Here is a 20,030-nt window from a genome sequence, read left to right as displayed (position 1 = left end):
TTCTTCAGATAATTTGCAGCATTTCAGTTCAAATGCTTAGGTTTAAAAGTTGGAACAACAGTCCACTCTAATTTAAGAAAGTAGTAATTTCTTCCTTGATATCTTGAGGAATGTTGCCATTAGATCACAGACTACGGAATATGAGAAATCAGAAAGCTGTGCATTCTGTATGAAAATGCTTCAACTTGAGCACTGTTTTAATATTGATTTAGAGAGGGGCAGGAGAACTGAGAAAGTAACACTGGCCACCAGCAGCCTACTGGGCTCCCAGAGCTACCACAGTTGAGTTTCTCGTACATATTGACTTTATGACTTACCTTATAACATCTGACACCTTTACAATACTTAGGACAGTTGTGAGTGTGCTAGAATTTATTTATTTTATCGTTTAGTATAGTTACCTTAATAACAGATGTCTCAACTCTGGATGGAGGACTCTGCACTTGTGCTGCCGCTGCCATGTTGGCGATGGTACTAAGGTGATTCATCTGGCTCATTGCCATCGTGACAGACGCTGGAGGTAGGCTCACAGGAATTAACGGGTGGGGCATCATCATAAAAGGAAGTTCCAATCCTGGTGGAGGAAAAAAAATAGGGAAATAGGTTTTTTAAAACACTAATTGTCTATTTTATTATTTTTTTTCTCCTGATGGACGATATACAAGCGATGGGTGACAAGATGGTTCACACTGCAGGACAAAGAAGCTGTACGTCAGTTCAGTCCAGGATATGCATGGGTAAATCACTAGCAACCATGGAGAGTTTCTAGCCACAAGGAGAGGCTATTAGACCTCTTAGTTTGTTCATATCAGTGTAACGTATGATATCATTGCTAAGCAATGGCTGTTTATTATCTTCTTTAATATATGCTGTAAGGTGCCTTAGCAATGCATTATTATGCCACTGATGCACAGGTTAGCAGTTATTTTAAGTATCAATTTTATTGCGTACATATTTGTTCTTTATTGTCTCCGCTTCCCCTGCTTAATGCTTTAAAGGAAGTATTCCAATATTCCCCACATCTTTGATTTTTCATCGCCTATTTATATAAACACAAAATAAAGACAGGAATTGGATAACTGCTGATGTTAGTGCTGAAAGATGTCAACCCGTACCATTTGGCAGAAGGTGGTTCTGTTGAAGAGGGTTGAGAGGATGGCTAACTGGAACATTATGCTGTCCAGGCAAGTTGGGGTGGTTAACAGAGGCCTGTGATCCTTGGGTGGGGGGAGACTGAAGTTTTTCTTTATCCCAAGAACCATCACTGCTGCCTGTGGGGAATGAATATATATTATTTGGATGAAGGAAGACTCCAAATTTTCAATGTCTGAATTTGCAAGCAAGGCCAGCAACCTAACCTGTTTTGCAAGTGGCAATTTTTATTTTTTTTTTTATTTTTTTAGTATGTGGGTTGGGGGAACGACTTGTTTTTTCCACCCTCTGAAAAAGATATGTAAGGATAACTTTTTAAAGTTAAGAGTTAGAGCACAAACCTAAAAATATTATAGTTGTGCTCATTCACATTAAGTTTGTGTTTGATGCATACTTTACATATACTTTCGCCAATCTTAGCAAGTAAAACTATATATGGCATTTGTTTTATACGTGAGAGAATCCTTTTGCCTGCAAAATGTCTAAAAAAAGAGTACTGCGTGTTATGTCAATTACAATTTAAACTACCTTCGTATTTCTTGTTATATTTGTGAATAAATAAACATTAGAGGAAGTAACTAAAAATTTACTTTAATGAGGGCACCGACATTCATGTATATACACTTGGCTGATGATTCGATTTTGTATATTCGATTTTTATTTCATATTATTAATTAAAATGTAAGGGATTATTAATCAATTCCTGCAGTCTTCTGGCAGTGGAATGGACTAACAGCAAGTAAGAATGTGGACAAATTAGTATTGAGATGAGCAATAATTCATACATTTGAGAAATACCCTTTTTCACTTTTGCAGAACTCCTCATAAAAAAATACCCAGAAAATTAAACAGAAGGATACAACTAAAGGACAATACTAAAAATTCATACAATATTATTAATTTGTACATTTATCCATAATAAAAAGTTTAAAATCTTCCAATGTGATTACTTACAGTATTCATGGTGCATATTTATGTAAATGCTGAGATTGAGTATATGTATGTTTATGCATACAAAGTAATCTATACACTCATTGTATGAGTTTATTTACCATATACAATCAATAAACAATGTTTGAATATATTAATAAATATGTATATATGCATGCGTTCTCAGCAGTATTAATATACACATCAGCAATATACGATTGCTTCCTTTTTAGTATAGGGCACAATTTCACCCTCCTGACTTTGAAAGTTTCTACTATTTGCATGGGAATCTCTCTTGATAAGGAGTTTAGGAGAACATTAGTCAAGACCTATTTAATCTATACTCAGTTTCTATTTAGCATCAGGGATTACAGAGAAGTGTATATTTCTGAATGTTTTTTTAATATACATCTTACTACTTAATGAACAACAGGACCTGAAAAACAACGTGACTAATATCACCTCCTCCTTACTTCAGTAGAAACGGGATTAGCACATTAGTCTTGACACTTCTTAACAGTGTTTTCATGGTATGACAAAAGCACAGAAGTTGGTAGAATTCCAATTTAATTTCTCTAGATCTATTAAAAACCTGATTGTAAAAGCTGCACAACATAGTTTATAATGAAAAATACGCCATTATTGCCATGATTTTCTTTCCCTAGTTACTTCATGAAGACAGTTAAGGCTCAATATAAATTCTAACTCATTAGCTCAATACTGTCTCAATCCCAGTGTAAATTGTTCAGAAGTAGGTAATGAAAATTCAGTCCAAACTCTCCCGCAATCAAACAAAGCAATTTTATGAAACAATGAAAAGAATCAATTATCTGAGATACTTTTATTATTTTGCAAGAAATTTTCGCAACCTTTACGCAGTCTACATAGTTGAGTGGTTAATACATTATTTGAATCTCATCACCTCTGATAAATGAACGTGTTTTCTTGTATTTTGAGAACTCAGAGACTCTCAAAAAACCATGAACCTACTTTCAAACACGTACGTAACTGAATGAGCTAAATCTTAGCTGGAAAAATAACTTTTTTTCTTTTTAATTTTCTTTTTGCTAATTTTATGCTTTTTGCCACTGTGACATATGTGTTTCACTCATTCTGAATATTCATCCATTAAAAAATATGACCCTGGAAATGAGAGTTAAACACAAAAAGTGAGTTCACCTCACTTAATTTTAGCCAACATGTTGGTATTGATGCAGATGCAAATTCAATAAAGGCAGACAGGTAGTTCCAAATGCTCATTCATCCCATCTTTAGGGCATGTGTCCAAAAAATAATAAAGCTTTTTTTTATGGTACTTAGGGCTTCGTTAAAAAACAGCCACTGAAAATCTGACTACACAATGTGAAGCCCTGAGCAAGAACAAGACCAATCTTAATCTCTGCATCCGTTAAGAAAAGCTGAAGAGAGAACTTTGTTCTGGTGGATCTTGTGGCAGAGCACATACTGCTTGTCCATCTTGCTCTAGTTTCATGCCCGATGTGGTACTATCCGTCCTGCTGTGGTTAACGGGAAGGCAGGCAGCAAAATCCCCCTACGCTGGCTAGTTTAGAGCGAGTGTGATTGCACTGTGACTCAGAAGAAGTCAGCACTGCCTGGTGATCGGGTAATGCCCAAATGAAATGGAGAGGGAAATACCGCAAGAGACAAATGGAATGAATGGCCTCTGGGCATGCCTTCGTCTGTGCAGTAACTGCAGAAGACGTTTTCACAAATGGCTTAGACTTAGATGGCTTAAGTAAGATGAATCTGGGCCAGAATGTCTTGGTTTTTTAGTTACAACCTCTCGTCTTCACCATACACTGAAAATTCTTTTTTGGACATATGTTTTTTGTTCTTTATAAAAAACAGAGATAGAAAAGGCTACGTTTGTAAAATGTATTTCAGACTTGGAGCAAAATTCTCTAATTTACGTGTGAAGTTCTAGTGTTCTTAACAAGGTCACTATTTTGCAAATCCTTTAAGCTTATTGTTCTGTACTTTCCCATCAAAACATGATGACATCCATATGTTGTGTATATATATAGGAATACATATAATACGTAAATATATATTAGTAATTATATGAATATTTGTTAATGTTATGAGCAAGGAAAGATCTTTGCATTTTCTAGGGCTGGTGAATTCCCAGTAATAAGATATTTTCCCTATTTATTAGCAAGATCTTCTACAGTACAGTTAATTTCATGTTACACACCGATGTTCGATATGGAGATGCAGTTAATTCTGCTGTGACCCTTCCTAACCTGGTCACAGAATTTTGCACGGTCAGTCATAGATTGCCAATTATGGCACTGCTTATGTGGCTCAGAAATTAGAGCTTTTCTAAATCAGTACTCCCTCCTGCCTCAAAATTACAGTGTCTATTGTTTTAGAGTGATATCGAACCCAATAATAAATTGGAAGAGAGCAGACAAGCTTCAGAAAGCGAAGTATCGAGGCTCGCGTTTAGTCAGTGACAGATTCTTTAATACTTGTAGTCTGGCATCGTCTGTCAAGATTTGTTTACAAGGAAAATGATTCATAGACAGAATCCAATCCATAACATTAGAAACCACTTTCAAACTACAGGCTGTTGCACCCCTGAACACTTTCAGTGGACAGCCACAGATACAAATAGTCTTGGCCATTTGCTGTGTTTTTCTTATGTTAGTTAAGCGGAACAATTTTCCTCTTGGAGGAAACAGTTATTTTCATTAATGTCAAAGCGAAATAAGTGTTATTCCTCAGACACTACTCACCGTCTGCACAACTAAGTGCAAGCTACCAGTTCTGTCACTTTTTACATTTGATTTTGATTTAATGCGTACAGTGGTTTCAAAGAGTATTAAAAATCTGTTGCCTTCTTCCTCTTCACTTGTTGCCCTGCTGGAGGCTTATGTTTTTCCAGTTTCCATCAGTGGTTGTCAAGTCTTTGTAATAGGATTAAAAGCTTGGACACCTGATATCCCTGGGTGCTGCAGTTCACCCTCATAAAAGCTGTTTGCTTTAAATTGAGAGAAAATCAGTTTTTAGTGGCATAATTAATTAAATTATGCAAAGTGTTCCAGATTCAGCATAACACTTTCTGAAGCAGCAATTGGAAGCTCTACATTGCATTCAAACTGCATTTCAATTGATGCTGCACTAGGCTGACCATAGAGTAGCATTTTCAAGGCTTTCAAGCACAAGGGATCCAATTTTGAAATGCAGATGCTTAAAGCTGAGTGCTCAAACCCCATACATGTGCACTTGAATAGGCAATTTGGTAGCCAACTAGGTATTTCATGTGTGATAGTACTGATAGTCAAGCACTCAAAAATTTGAAATTGAAGTTCCAAATGCAAGCACACATGCTTAAAAACTGGGCTCAGATTGTCTCACATTTACTCATCACAGGCAACCCCATGGAACAAAAATGACAATACATTTGCATAATTTAAAAGGCGGACTACAGAATTCAGTGTTTTCCCCATCACCGACGTTCAGCACATATTTTCCACAATGTGAGTTACCTTCTCCCATAATCAGCGGTTACACAACAAACCATTATTTGTACACTGAAGTGGGTCTGTAAAAGCCTGATGCCTGGATTATTTGTATTCATTAGTAGCACAATTAGGTAGCTAAGGATGGTAATAATAAATGAAAACAATTCTGGACTGGAAGGTAATGCAGCCAAGAAAAAAGAAAATGAAGCAGAAAACTAGACTGTACGACGTCAGCAACACAAACTCTGATCTACACGTACCAGATTCATATTTACAATCACATCTCTTGTTGCTTACTCCTGTTCTTTTCTCATTCTCTCCTCAGTGAAATTCAGCTTGCCTAAATTTAGGTTCCCACAACATGAGCTGAGCAGTTTAGTTCCCCTGCTAGCCAACAGGTATCTAGCCAACAGGGTCTGGAGAACTGTGGACCTCCCTTTCTGAGAGACGGACCTATCTTCGGTCAGCTGAATTTGAATCTCCTGGGTCCAGGGACCACAGGGACCCTTCTCCCAGGCTCAATTGCTTAAACACACACCACCTGAGATGGCCAAAATAATTTGAGATGTGTCTTACAGGATTGGTGAGTACAACGCAGCACCTGTAGGAGACCCCATGGCTATCTGGAGATGGAGATCAGGCAGGATACTCGAGGCTATGTAAGCTAGTAGCACATTCTTGTGACTAGGCACCTAAAACAAACCTTTCTTAATTACAGGCGGATTTTAGAAATTAAAATTAGGCTATCTGCCAGGCCCTCAGGTCTTCCCCTTCTTTTCATGTGGAAAACTTGGATATTTTATGGCATCCCACAAAACACTTCAATCCTTTCTTTAGGCACGTGAATCCCAGCCCTGGCTCAGGAATGGTTTCAGGTACTATTACATACACAAGCAATATCACATGGCAAAAACACAAAAGCGAGCCTGAGCTTACACTAGCAACTCCAACCTACTTTTTTTTTTTTTCTTTTCATGTACTACTGATCTTCTTTCAGTCCCCTAATCTTGCTGTTATCTTCTGTGTTTGCTGAAACAATTTGTATCTCAGCAACAATTACCAAACAAAGCATCAGTATCAGCTGTGTTGGCTCATTTTTCTGAAGTGGACTATTCACTATCTGGGCTATTTATGTCCACTGGAAAATATGCATAATCAGTGTGCTGAAAGTTAGTAATCTTAGCATCCTGACAGTGAGGAAACCTCTTCATAAAACTATCCAAATCAAGTCCTGCTGCTTTAGACTTTAAACTGCTGTAAATTTGTCATTCCGTGCTTGTATAATTCAGTCCCCTGAAATCAGCTGTAGTATTTACCGCCAATACATGAGTGTTGTGAGACTGTATAAAGGACAGACGTCTACACAAAAGGCACTTCCGTAAGACCTCTATGTTACTGCTGTATTATTAAAAGCAAAAACACTTTTGCCATATGTAAACCGTATCCGTCTCATATTATCCATACTGGAAGAGAAAAAAGTATTACTACCTCTTCTGAGATCACAAAGTGATCCGGAGAGCAAGTACTATGACATGGGAAAATAATAAGTTTCCCAAGACTTCTCTTTGTATTCTGCTTTAGAAAAGGATTTCTAATTCCCCCCACCAAAAAAAAAGCCTTGCCTTGTTATTTTTATGGTTATATAATCACTCTTATGCTCTTAAATAGACCATAAGCAATGTGGCCTGATAACTGAAAGATTTTATAGTTTTCTCTAACAAAGTGGGCTTATGTAGTTCTGCTATTATCAAGACGGAGCGTAAATAGGTATAGCAGCAAATTCTGCAAAAAAATAACCAAACAAGGACTATTCTTTGATAAACATTTCCCCACAGAGATATATAAAGGAGAAGCCAAGAGAACTTCTGAAATCGCATACAGTTTCTTTTTTGCAGACAACTAGCAATCTGAAAAATGAGTTTTAGCCTCAATCATGTTGACTGCTTCATTCACTCTCTTAATTTTATTGCATGGGGTTTTTCTTGGCAATGGCAGAGAGATGATAACTGCACTTTGCACTGTAAACCAGATTTGTAACCACTTTATTCACGCTTTCCATATTCATGTTCCGATAAATAAAATCTTTAGTACAAACTGTTAATTTCAAGAAATTAGATGGAATTCTATATGCTGAATAAACAGAGCATATACTTAACCATGAATCAGAAAATACTGAATTTATGTAAACTAGTAAGTGAAAGAATTTTGTTACAGTGACAACAAATCCCATGGAATATGTGTGTTATATTTTATACTAATCCTTCATTATTTCACCAAAAAGATTAACGGAGGAAAAGCTTTTTTAAAATTCCAATGAATAATGAAACCGTCCAACACAAGTGAATAAGAGTGTGCAACACAAGTGAAAGCTCAGCAACTCAGTTACAGGCTGTGTGACGTTTACCTAAAAATAGATTTTCCATTTGTCTCCTTTCACAAATACCTAACTTGTCCTCATTTCATAGATAATATACCGTTTATTTTTACGGTTGTAAGATACGATAATAGTGCAATTTAGACATGTAAGAGTAAATTTGTAACATTATCAAGAAATAAAAAATTAGATGCAGTTGTAGGCTCTGTATTCATGAAAATAATAATTGGACAACATTTTACTGTCAGGTACACCTGGGCAAATACGTTAACTTCAGAGCAGAAAGCTAGAATTACAGCTAGTGCCTTGATGTAGGATTTTTATAATATGAAGACTAATGATCTATCAGAAGTCAACCAAAATCAGCAAAAAACTACATTTTATCTCTCAGCATGATGAACATTACAAATTATTAAGTGAACATTTTGATTACACTTGTATGTGCTTGTTTATAAAAAAAATACTGTTTAATAGATAATTAATATATTACTATATATTCTCATTGTATGTAATTGTGTATATGAATATGTTCTGTTTGCTTAAGGAACAGCTGGGACAGAATATGCCTGGCTAAGCAGTATATAACTTCATGTTTAGAACATTTTCTGGGAAATAGGCATTTAAGTTGTTTTAGCATAAGATCCCCTGTTGCTTCTGCTTATAAAGAAAGAAGTTATCCCCATTCAATTTTTTGCTAGGTATAATCAGTATAATAGGCTCCATATAATAGGCTTCATTTTTAGTACAGTGGAAACTAAAACAGACGGATCCAGAAAACTGCCTAAGGAGAAAGATACGGGTTTGAGCCTCTGAGTGACAGCATTGGGATTCAGGCCTAAGGTTTCCAGAAAATATGATTTTGGATGGGAGTTTGTGCTTAACATTGTGCTTACGCTGGTCTGATATAGGCAACACCTCAGTTGGTGAGGACCATGATTTTTGACCCTTACTACCTCTAGTCTGAGCTCTACAGCATCTAATTCTATATTAGCCATGCTTAAAAATAAAAAAAAGCAAACCAAAGCAATACACCATATATCTACTAAGTTGTCTTCCCCATTTTCTTTACCTTTACTAAAGAATTATCTCGAATGACCCAGAAAGTTTTAAAAAATAATAACCTAATTACTCTCCCTTTAATTCAAAAAGAAAAATCCTGCAGATTTTCAGGGCACCTAAGTACAGCTGATAGTCCTGTAATAGAACAAACTAACAGACAAAAAAAAAAAGGTAGAAAATCCTCGGTAAATATACTGAAGTGCAAGAAGTATGCATAGATACAGTGCGTAAAGTGAGAATCCCCAGTTTCCTAATGTCTTATGTAAATAAAAAGACAGATATCATTAGTTTGACCACACTTGGCCCTGCCTGTTTCAGCTGTGCTAACAATACAGAAAAATAAGAGTTGCAAGATACATTGGACTTGAAGCATTGAAATTAAAAGCAAGAAGGCCTCTGTAAACTCACTTCCGTCTATTCAGAAAAAAGATCCACCAGGGATGAAACTGCAAAGCAGGCAGGTTGACATATTGCAGGTAATCATGTTTACTGATGATTTTAAAAAATATATACTGCTGAACTAAAGAGACGTATTTCATTTTCCAGCACAAATGCTGTACAAACTCTTAACAGTACATGGGCTCTAAAAGGTTGCACACAGAATGCTTTCTTAAACATTACTCTTCAGATTTTTGCTTTTTTTTAGTAATTTTCTTAGAAAACAAGGGTAAATTATCAAAAATCAGTCCTTATTAATAAATAGATTAATATCCAGTCTTAAGCAAATTTGATAGCAAGGTCTCATAGCAATTACGTCCCTATGCCCTCCGGGAAAATAACCACAAGTTGGCTGTATGAATCCCTGCCAGCTGCACCAAGTTTCAGACGTGCTCTCCGGAGCACACGGCTGTGTTTTCCCATTCAGGGAAAAGGAGGATCTGTGTTTGCCCGGATCTTGGCTTGATGTGCAGCGTGGGGTTGGACGCACCCTGCTCCGGGAACAGAGGTTTCCGAATTGACGCCGTGTCTCTTCCACACTGGACTTCCCAAACCACGACACCGCTGCAGGAAAGCCAGAAGACTGCACGAGCTCTGAGGCTCTCATAGAGCCATTTCCTCCTCCTTTGGGAAGCAGGTGCTAACTCAAAGGTTCAGGAGGAATTGTCTTACTCTTGAGTTGCCTGCACAGCTTTGATTTAGCTCTGTCATGACCTAAATGAGAGATGTAGTCTACAATTTTGGGGTCTTATGTAGTTTTTTTTAAATTTGAAGCATGCAATAGACTCACACCTTGAAGGAATCCAGTGATAATAATTATAACAACAACAATTATTTTATATTTTACTATATTATTATATAATAATATAATAAGAATAATACATAATTTAATATATTGCTATAGTTTGTTTCATTATATTAATAATGATAATATTTTAAATGCCCTTTTTCTAGCTTTTAGGTACACAACTTCACCACTTCATTGTTATTTGAACACATACATATGTATGTATCTGTTTGTACACCTCTACCTTCATGTCACACACACACACACACAAACCCCACATGTAAATGCATAAACGGTACGACAAATTGTCAGCTAGAAATTTACTGGAAAATATCCTCTTTTCACACACTTGGTTTTGTATATGGAGCATATATGTGTCAACCAACTCAAAATCCAGTATACTCAGCCTAGAGAACAAAATCATACTGTGAAACATGCTTCCTTCGTTGAAGTTGAACACATATAATATCTTGTGTTCGACGCAGACTAAGAATCATTATTACAGCTCAGCTGTTATTCAGTACTTAATTATACTACAGTAACTTCATTGTGCACTTAAGCCTTTAGATTTTTTCTGTATTTCCATGTCCCAAGACAGATGACTGTGCCATTCTGTTACTTAGAGAAGGAAATCTTATCTAAGAGTTCACGGATCCTGAGTCTTGTTTCTGGACCGCTGAAACTGTTCTTGAACATGATTTATTGTTTTCTCAGGGTGACGATGAAAAAAAATGACAACTAATGTGACTAGTAGTAGCAGTAGTAGTAATAATATGTGATACTTAGAGCAGGTGGACAGTCCTAGCCCCAAAGGGCTTACAGTGTGAAAATACTGTAAGAAACAGTACATATACACAGACAACAGACTACAAAAAATTTCACTCAGTAACAAAGTTATATACACACATATATATATGCACATATGTTATAGCTGCTTCTCACAATTGCTGCTGTTTATGCAAAAAGGATCATTTTCTCTTTGAGATTTAGTCTACCAATATTGTCCTATTTATCTACCCATTGATACCCGACTCCATTCACAACTGCTGCTGTTTTTCTGACTGGAGCCTCACAAAAATGATCAAAGGTAAAATCTCAAGGCAAAGGCAGCCAAAAGTATTAAACTGGATTAAGAGGGTAGGAATATGGAAATGATATACCTCAAACAGTAAATTTCTTAAATATTTTCTTGGATATTTGTAATTCAGGGAGAGGGGATAACTACTTTCTAATTCATTTTGATATTTTTAAAATTTAAAAATCTTTAAGTTGGATCACTGTCACCAAGAGCCATCTCTAGTGGTAAACATTTTCACCTACTGTGGAAGAGACAAAAGAGCCAAGCCAGTATTTGACACAAAAAGCCTATTATCATTAAATGATAGCATGTTACGATAATTTATTCGATATTGGCTTTAGAGCTGTCTCTGTTTTTTCTTTTTTTTTTGATTTCTTTAATAGTTCTAGGACAAGAAAGTTCTCCTAAGCTATTATACCAAGCTTTAGTGTGCTGAATGGTATCAACCCTACATGAATTTATACTCATTCCAGTCATTCTAGTACCTTATATCAAACCAATTTGTGCAGAACACGTGCATCTTTTAATTGTACTTTAAACAATCTGTCCAACTGTGCCTTAGACAAAATTCCACGCAAGGGATTTACATCCAGATCCACCTCACCCAGTAAAAATCAGGATGGTAGACTCCCTCACTGGTGAGAAGAAGACAAAAGCACACATCTTATTCTGGTTCCTAGCTCCATCAATCTTTCTTCACGATCAGTATTTCAGCTGGCCAGAGATAAGGGGAGGTACATAACAAGAGAGACAATCGGTACATACATAGACCAAAAAGTACACTTTTTGTTCACCCTGCCTCCACTCAATTAGCAATAGTATTCTTCAGGTGAGAACTGTGGGTGTGATGTTGACAAAGATAACTTCTGTTCCCAGGTCTCTTGCTTTCTGGACAAGTTTCTTGACTACTGTATAACTGGTGGCTTTTGTATAATAAAAAGGTGGGCTAGATGCCTTCTCAGTGGCCTGCGTTCAGTCCTCTGCACACCAAATAGATAAAGATGTTCCTCCATATTAAGTCTCTCAGACTTAAGTCTCTCAGGCTTAAGCCCTATAAACGAGATGTTACCATGCACTAGCATTTCACATTGCCCAGCTCAGTATCTGATATTTATAGATCATGTTCCTGTTACAATATTAAGAACAGGTTTCCAGGTTTGCACTTTGATAAAAGTGCCAGACAAAGCAGAGTCCCAAATATCTTGTGAGGGCTGCTGGAACAGTCTCGTGTTCAGGGACCGGTATTCTGGGATTATCACTAATAAATCAAAAATGTCAGGTCATTGTAACCACTATATCTGTCCACTTTCACGACAACCCAATCTCCACTTTGTCTATTACAGCACCGAGAAGCCACAGCAGATTCTTCTAAAGTGCTGGACTGCAAAACCATATCATTTTCTTGTATACTAAACTCATCTGAGGATGGTCTCATAAATGTCCTCTAAGTGCTTCTCAGTGGGGCCTAAGCAGTCTCTTGCTCTGTCAAACGCAACTAATATGCACGTGCAAAGCAAAAAAAAGTGTGCATAATGTGTTGTCAAACTTGTTACTGCTCTTCATGTAAGAAAATATAAGTGAACTGATCCTTCGTAATACATGCTGCTTAAGTAAAGAAAAGCAGCAGTGTTAATTTTAGATTGAAAACTCCTTAGGCATAGACCTTGAACTAAAATATTGGACAAGGGCCAGAAGCTTTCCTGATGCTCAAGGAAAAATTATGCAAAACTTGTGTCTGCTTTTGCAAACTCTGAGAACTTTTTCATTCTGATTTAAGATTTTCGTGTCCTTAAAATGAACTTGAGCGTTTTTTCAAAAGATTTGTTTTTGCAAACAATCTGTCTAGTATATAGTCAATATAGATTTCTGACAGAAATAAATGTAATGACTACTGGTTTACAGTAAAAGCCTCATTTCTCACTTTTAAATCATAAATATACAGACAAATCATTAACAGGCAACAATTATCCTAGAAATCAAATCCTAGAAATCAAATTTGGCCTAAAGGCCAGAATAATTTCGAGTGGTATTCCTAGAAATGGAATTACAAGTAGTACCGCCTGACATTTGGCATACAGATTTGGCATAGAGCTTACATGCCCTGCAAGATGTAGAATACATAATTCCACAATTATACTCCGTAACAGGAAAACTTCTACAAATCATTTTTAAATATCTTTCTCTTTAAAAGATTAAGACTGAAATCCTGTTTCCATTGAAGTCAGTGAGACTTGACTAGGGCCCAAATTTCATTCCGGTTGCTTTGATGTACCAGTCTGAGCACAGCTGAGTACAAAGATACAAGTTCTAATTCAAAGTAGTGCCGAAGCGTGTTAGCTCAAGGGACGTACAAATGCTTAAAATTGGCTAAAAACTTTATTATCTTGTGGTTAATCTATCAAGGGATAAAATACGTTATTTAAATATGCGATATGTGATAACAGAGTTTTTGTCCTGGTAAGTAAGTGATTCACTAAAAAAAGGAAATTTAAAAATCAAGACTACCCTTAGTTTCCACAGGGATTTCTGTGCAGTCTTCAGGATTGATACTGTGTTAAAGTATTAGTACAATTTTTCAGGCAGATTACTCTGAACATAATGCTTTGAAAAATTTAAAAAAGAAGAACGGATAGCAAATGTCATTTCTTTCATAGCTACAAAATGCAAACTCCAAGTGTTTTAACCTAATGAATAAATGAGTTTGTCCTTTATGTATAAAATATAGTTTGTGTTTGTTGCACAAGTTTTTTAATAATAGATGAATTTTAGGTTTGCTTCAACATATTCAATAAAGTGTGATTAATTTGGTTTTTCAAAAATGCAAACTAGACATTACTATATTACTCTGCAAAATGCACAGCTTGCAACATTATTGTCTCTGTGGGATCTTAAATTGAATTGTAAAATGTGTCTTATTTCCAGTTTGATTTATGTAAGAAATTTCAGTGGATAATGCCCTTTTTGAAGTTTCAGTGCTTTCTGCAAAGAAAAAATACACAACTAAAAATCATGACATAGCTTATTATAAATCACAGCAAAGTTTTATCCTTACATAATGTTCCACTTAAAAATCATATACTGATGCCACATACTATGTTCAATTCAGTGAATTAACTTTTTTTTTGAAGTTTCGTATTATGACAGATTATATAACGCATTTTTGACATGTTCTGTGATTTTATTGCGATATTCTAAGTAATTACCAAATCTCTTTTTCTCTAAAAAAGCTTTCCTGTGCCCTGAGAATTAATCTATGATACCATTTAACTTGGCTTTTTGAAGTAAATATCACTAGATAAAAAGCCAGCTGGTTCTGAATAATGGGATACTTGAATGAATGTATTAGTGTTTGAAAATGAGAGTACAAATCTTTTAAAAAGATTAATTTCCATAAGAAAGATAGCTCACAGATCTACAAAAGAATAAATTCAAAACATAATAAACCGGCAGAAAGAGAGGTAGATTAAAGTAAAGGCAGCAGCACCTTGTTATTGCAGCTGTTGTATAGCAATGATTCTGTATCAATTACAACATTTGGTAGGTATGGGCAGCCTCTTCAAAGGCTTCAGTATAAAGCTTGAGCCTGGAATACACACTACACCCTACGTAATAACTTGAGTGATTAATTTTTTTTCTTAACAGGACATAACTTTTGTTCCTAACAATTGAGTCTCCGGGAAGAGTCACAAAGACGCTTCTGACTTCAATGTGAAAAGCTAGCATCAGTTTTGTTTTTTTATTAAAGATTTGGATATGAATTTATCTTTATCATGAAAAGAGCTTGGCTTTATCACTGCACACAAATGCTGACATCAGCATGTAAACTGACTTTTGTTGTCCTATGGACTTTATTTTCAATATCCTGTTTCAAAATATGTTTCCTTGAAAGGGTCTAGGATTCTGTTCGCACAATTACTTTGGCCAAATAGTAACGAAAATGAAGTTTGCTGATGCCACTAAGTACCGTGGGTTTGCACAAAACAAATTTTAAGACTCAAGGAATTAAATCATATTGGGACATACTTTGAAGTACATGGGGCTTTTTGTTTGTTTGTTTGTTTGTTTTCTGATGATGGGATTAATCTAGCTTCCCTCAGATCTACACAAAGTTTTTCACTGGTATGTGTGGAAGTCAGATTGATCTCAATAACCTATTCTGGGCAATCTAGTGAGTTTGCCAAGAAACACAGTATCCTTGCAAGACGTTATAAAGCATTATATCAGTAAAGTGCAGGTAATTACACCTGCCAAATCCAAAAAACAAACTGCGAGATGTTCTTCTATGGTAACAGCCACAAAATGCCGAAAAGGCTAGTACCACTACCATTTAGACAACAAAGTCAGAAGTTCCAAAATAATGTTCTTTTCTGGCAAAACTGCTGGAGAGCAGGTGTAGCAGGACCATGGAGACCTGTGCGTCTGGACCACGCCAGGGCAGCTGCAAGAGAGCAGCAAGTTTCTAAGCAAGTCTAATGAAACACATGAAACACAATTGCAGACATTTCTGTCTTAGCCAGGTTCAGACTGGTTTTCAAGCCATCAGGAACAGGTATTCTATTCTTAATGACAAATTTTAGCTCCTTCTTCCAAAGCTTAGAAGCATGAAAACAAACAGAAATATTTGAATACTGAAAGATACGTCTCTCCTGACTTGCTCTCTGTGGAAGCTGAATCATTGCTGCTGTTGAAACCTAGAACAATGAATAATGGCCTGAGGGCAGACATGAAAGAAAGATATTTTAGATAAAAGTTTCAGCTTCAAATTTTACAAAGTTCTAACAGTGATTACTGAAGCCACAGCCTATACATAAACTATACCATGTATACCTATTTGCATATTCTTACATATACATGTAAAAGACAAGATCCAACATAATTTTTAAAAGCATCCTAACAGAAAAGTTACTTGGAACATGGCAATTTAAATAACATTCGTAACGTAAAAGTTATAAAATCATTCAGAACAGGACTAAAGTACTTTGTCCTGAACTTCCATTTTGTTCTAGTATTTTTTCAGTTCAATTCAGCAATGTTGTGGTTTACATCTTGTCTTATATTATACATTTACAGATTTATTATACATATTAATCATTTTTCAATACATGTATACTTTCCACATCACTAAAAGAAAGCATTTCTAATTCCAGTGCTTTCAAACGAACCTATTTCAATATTTCTTTTGTATTCCATATTTTGCAATTTTGGTATATCACCACAAGTGGAACAAAAGCAGATCCTGAAATGTCAACGTTTCATGTGGAATGGATATTCAAGTGTTCCTAACATGCAATGTGCTTACAGTGCCTATAAATAGACAGTGATGCAGACGACAAGTAGATGGCTTATATGAATTGCTATTCCAAATACTAGTTACAGAACGGCAGTGAAAGCAGAAGTTTAGGGTATGTCCACATGATCAAAGGCAATAATTAGTTAATAATTAGAGCCAATGATTAGTCCCTGATAGCTGAGCCCAAGTAAGTGTCCAGGTTGTACGACAGAACCTGTTACCCTAAACTTCACCTATGCCAAGAACACACAGCATGGTCAGCAGAACCCCATAAGGAACAAATTATTAAGCCACGATGACTCCCAGATTGTCATGCATATGCCCACCCGTCTTGTCAGGGATCATTAGAGAAATATACTGAATGTGCAAACGCATGCAACACTTGCGTGCACTAAAAATGTCAACTATACCATCCATGCTTTCCGTACTCTACAGTTATATTGCAAGCCACAGAAACGCTTGCTGCCCTGCCAGATAAAGATAACGACAAACTTCAGTGAAAGAAGCACCAAGTCAAAAGACTAGAATTAGATCTGTGCAACAGCTGCGATGACTCATCTCGAAGATCATACTTTTCTCCATTATTTTAATTTGCTAAGTCAAATAAACTGCCAGACTCCCTTGTACATTTTGAGAACATTGCAGACCTCCACACAGGAATGAGCTTTCAGTGATTAAGAATAATTTGAACCAAGTAAATGAAACTAAAAACAAATCAGGGAAGTATTTCAAGATTAAGGCAAATGTCTATTGCAATGCAACTGAAAGGAGTTTAGACATTACAAATAATTCATCTTAGAATTCAGTGACATTTACTATGAAAAGATGTTTCTTTTTAGTCTTTGTTAAGACTGACTACAAAATGTTTACAGCAATTTTCTGAAAGCAACTCCAGATTCTTTTTTAATCATACTACTTCAGGAAAGCTGCTTTTAGTTAAAATATAAAAATCGTAGTTACAAGGTTTCTGCAAACATAACTGCCATTCCATTAAGGAAATGGCACAGCAAACAGTAAATAGTGGCCCCAAGGGAAATGTAAGTATTGATTTTATTACTATGTTGGTTGGATTGTATTTGCAATTGTCAACTCTAATTTTAGGCTGTGCATTAAGTATCCTCATAACAGCTTAAGGAAAAGAGCAAATATTAATTAGAACATATTGATAATGTTTTTATAAGCCTTAGATTTAGTGCTTACCAAGCATATATTTTGAAAAAATACAAACCTACTCCTTGCCTGTAAACGTAGCTAATAAATGAATAGGTAGAAACTATAATTACATGGATTACATGATACTTTTGTGCATCGAGACATCTGCTGGATGCAATTACTTAAAATTAAACCTAAAATGAAGTGCAAAGATATTTATTATTGCACGTGGCTATGTTACGGCAAATAAGGCTGAAGTCACTATTCAAATACAAAATGATCAGTACATAGATTGATTGTGACTTTGATCCCAACAATTGCTTTTTGACAGTCAGATTCTTATTCACCATTTAGTCTTTGAATATAGATGTCTGCTACGCAATTTGCAGGTACTACTAAAGGTAATTCATGACTCTTTTCCCTACTCTTTAATTAATTTAAAACAGTACTTACATAAACCCAAACTTATTATACGTTATCATTTGTTTCTGATAATATCCACATGTACTTAACCAGTAGAAAAAACTCACGATTCACTTTGGTACTGAACTGCAAAAAGAAAATGCCAGCAGACAGATACAATTATCTAACAGAAAATAAAGATTTAACGGCTGCTTCTTCAAAGTTTCACAACCTTCCTATATGAAATTAAAAGATGGTAAGTATGCGGTGATGGTAGTTTCAAACAATGCAAGACCGATTGAACAATTCGCAGGAAAAGGATTTCCTACCCTTATGTACTTCGCATTTCAGTTCACAGTGTGACTTGCACAAAAAGTACACTACAAGTGCCAGCTGATGTAGCGGACACTTCAGAAAAATCCATTCCTGATAAATTTCTTATTTAATGTGCTATATTTCTAAAGGTAGCTAAAAATAATTGTTTATGCCATCTACAGTGTTGTCAACTCTTGCAATTCTATCACCGAACCTGATATCATTCATACTTCTTTACAATCTCTGCCACAAATACGTGAGGATTTCAGCATCTCGGTTTTGACTAAAGAAAAGAAAAAACCCCCCTGTTCCCTCTAGCGATGTGCTGTAATATCCCAAATTGGGTGGGTGTCTCTGCGGCCAGGTGAGTGTCCCCCGCCTGGGGACACCTCCCAAGCCACAACCGTGCTTCCAGTCCTGCCAGGGACCTGCTGCTTCTGGGGTGGAGCTGTATGTTAAAATGGTTCGAAAGGTTTCTCCTGTTTCCTGACAAATGACAGAGGAAAGGAAGATCTTGGTGATTTTTTTCCTGCCCTTGCCCGCACTACCCATACAACAAGGAGTGTGCACAGGGGCAGATTTGCTTCAAGGGATGCAGAAAGGGCATATCTGATGCTCAGTGGGCTCTTCTGTTCTCTCGTAGCCAGAGAACGCCAAGCTCAAAAGATCCCACCAGCACTTTGCTCTCCACCAAAGCACAGCCTCTCGCAGAGCTGGTCTGGGAGCTGGGCAAGTAAAAGCTCCCCGTACGTGTCCTCTGCATATTGCACAACCTAACAGCCTCTGCAGAAGCCTGCAGGTGAATAAATTGAAGTATGTTATGTCTGGCATGTATCAATGCACACAGACGTATAAAAGTTCAAGGACCACATTTGTTATGCATGTATTTATACCTTCTTTCCTCCCAGGGGACTTCAAGATCTTAATCAAAAGTCTAACTAAGGCTTAGGTGGTGCAGAGTGGATTGTTCATTTGAGTCACTTGATAGAAGTAAATTTCACTATTCCTAACAGTTACTAAAATTTGTGGCTATTAATTTACTGAGCTGTTATTTATATTATGCAGCTATATTTTTGCTACCAAACATTTACAGTAAACTGAAGAAATACACAAACAAAATACTAAACCTAAACTGCAGGTTTTAATTTATAAGCGTGTACATTTCTCTGACAGAGAACAGAAGGGCTTCAGCAATGTGAGTACAGAATATCTGTAAGAAAAATAAAATGCAGACTTCTTAATTCTGTAAATCTGAGTGCAATGAGCCCTGGTTAAACTAGTTTATTACACAGAATTTTACACTTTAAGCAAATGCAATATTCTTAATATAATAATTTTGGAATATACATATAAAAATCAATGCCCATACGTCCTAGACAGGCACTGTAATATGGCTGAAATGGTTTATTTCAATATTATTTCAATAACGCTTTTTAAAATAATAGAGTTGTGCAAATGATGACATTACGTGCTTATTTGAAATCCTTCCTAAAGAAATTTTGTTTCTGTTATTATTGTCTAAGAAGACCACTACATTGCATCATTTAACAGGCCTGAGAAGGCAG

General features: G+C 36.1%; 1 protein-coding gene across 6 annotated transcripts in view; it reads right to left on the bottom strand.

Moving 5' to 3' along the window:
* The window catches only part of DACH1 (dachshund family transcription factor 1), a 365,270-nt gene that overhangs the window by 117,292 nt on the left and 227,948 nt on the right, over window positions 1-20,030 (bottom strand). For 3 of the 6 annotated variants that reach the window (XM_074564434.1, XM_074564395.1, XM_074564385.1), the window contains exons 4-5: window positions 1,116-1,271; window positions 402-574 (exon numbers count right to left, since the gene is read on the bottom strand). In XM_074564434.1, the coding sequence (XP_074420535.1) occupies window positions 402-574; window positions 1,116-1,271 (329 nt within the window). The remainder of the gene's footprint in view (window positions 1-401; window positions 575-1,115; window positions 1,272-20,030) is intronic. The other 3 variants (XM_074564406.1, XM_074564425.1, XM_074564416.1) reach the window with 1 other exon arrangement.

The sequence above is a fragment of the Larus michahellis genome, chromosome 1 (genome assembly GCF_964199755.1).
Source record: "Larus michahellis chromosome 1, bLarMic1.1, whole genome shotgun sequence".
NCBI lineage: Eukaryota > Metazoa > Chordata > Aves > Charadriiformes > Laridae > Larus > Larus michahellis.
This window is presented reverse-complemented; position numbering and strand designations above follow the sequence as displayed.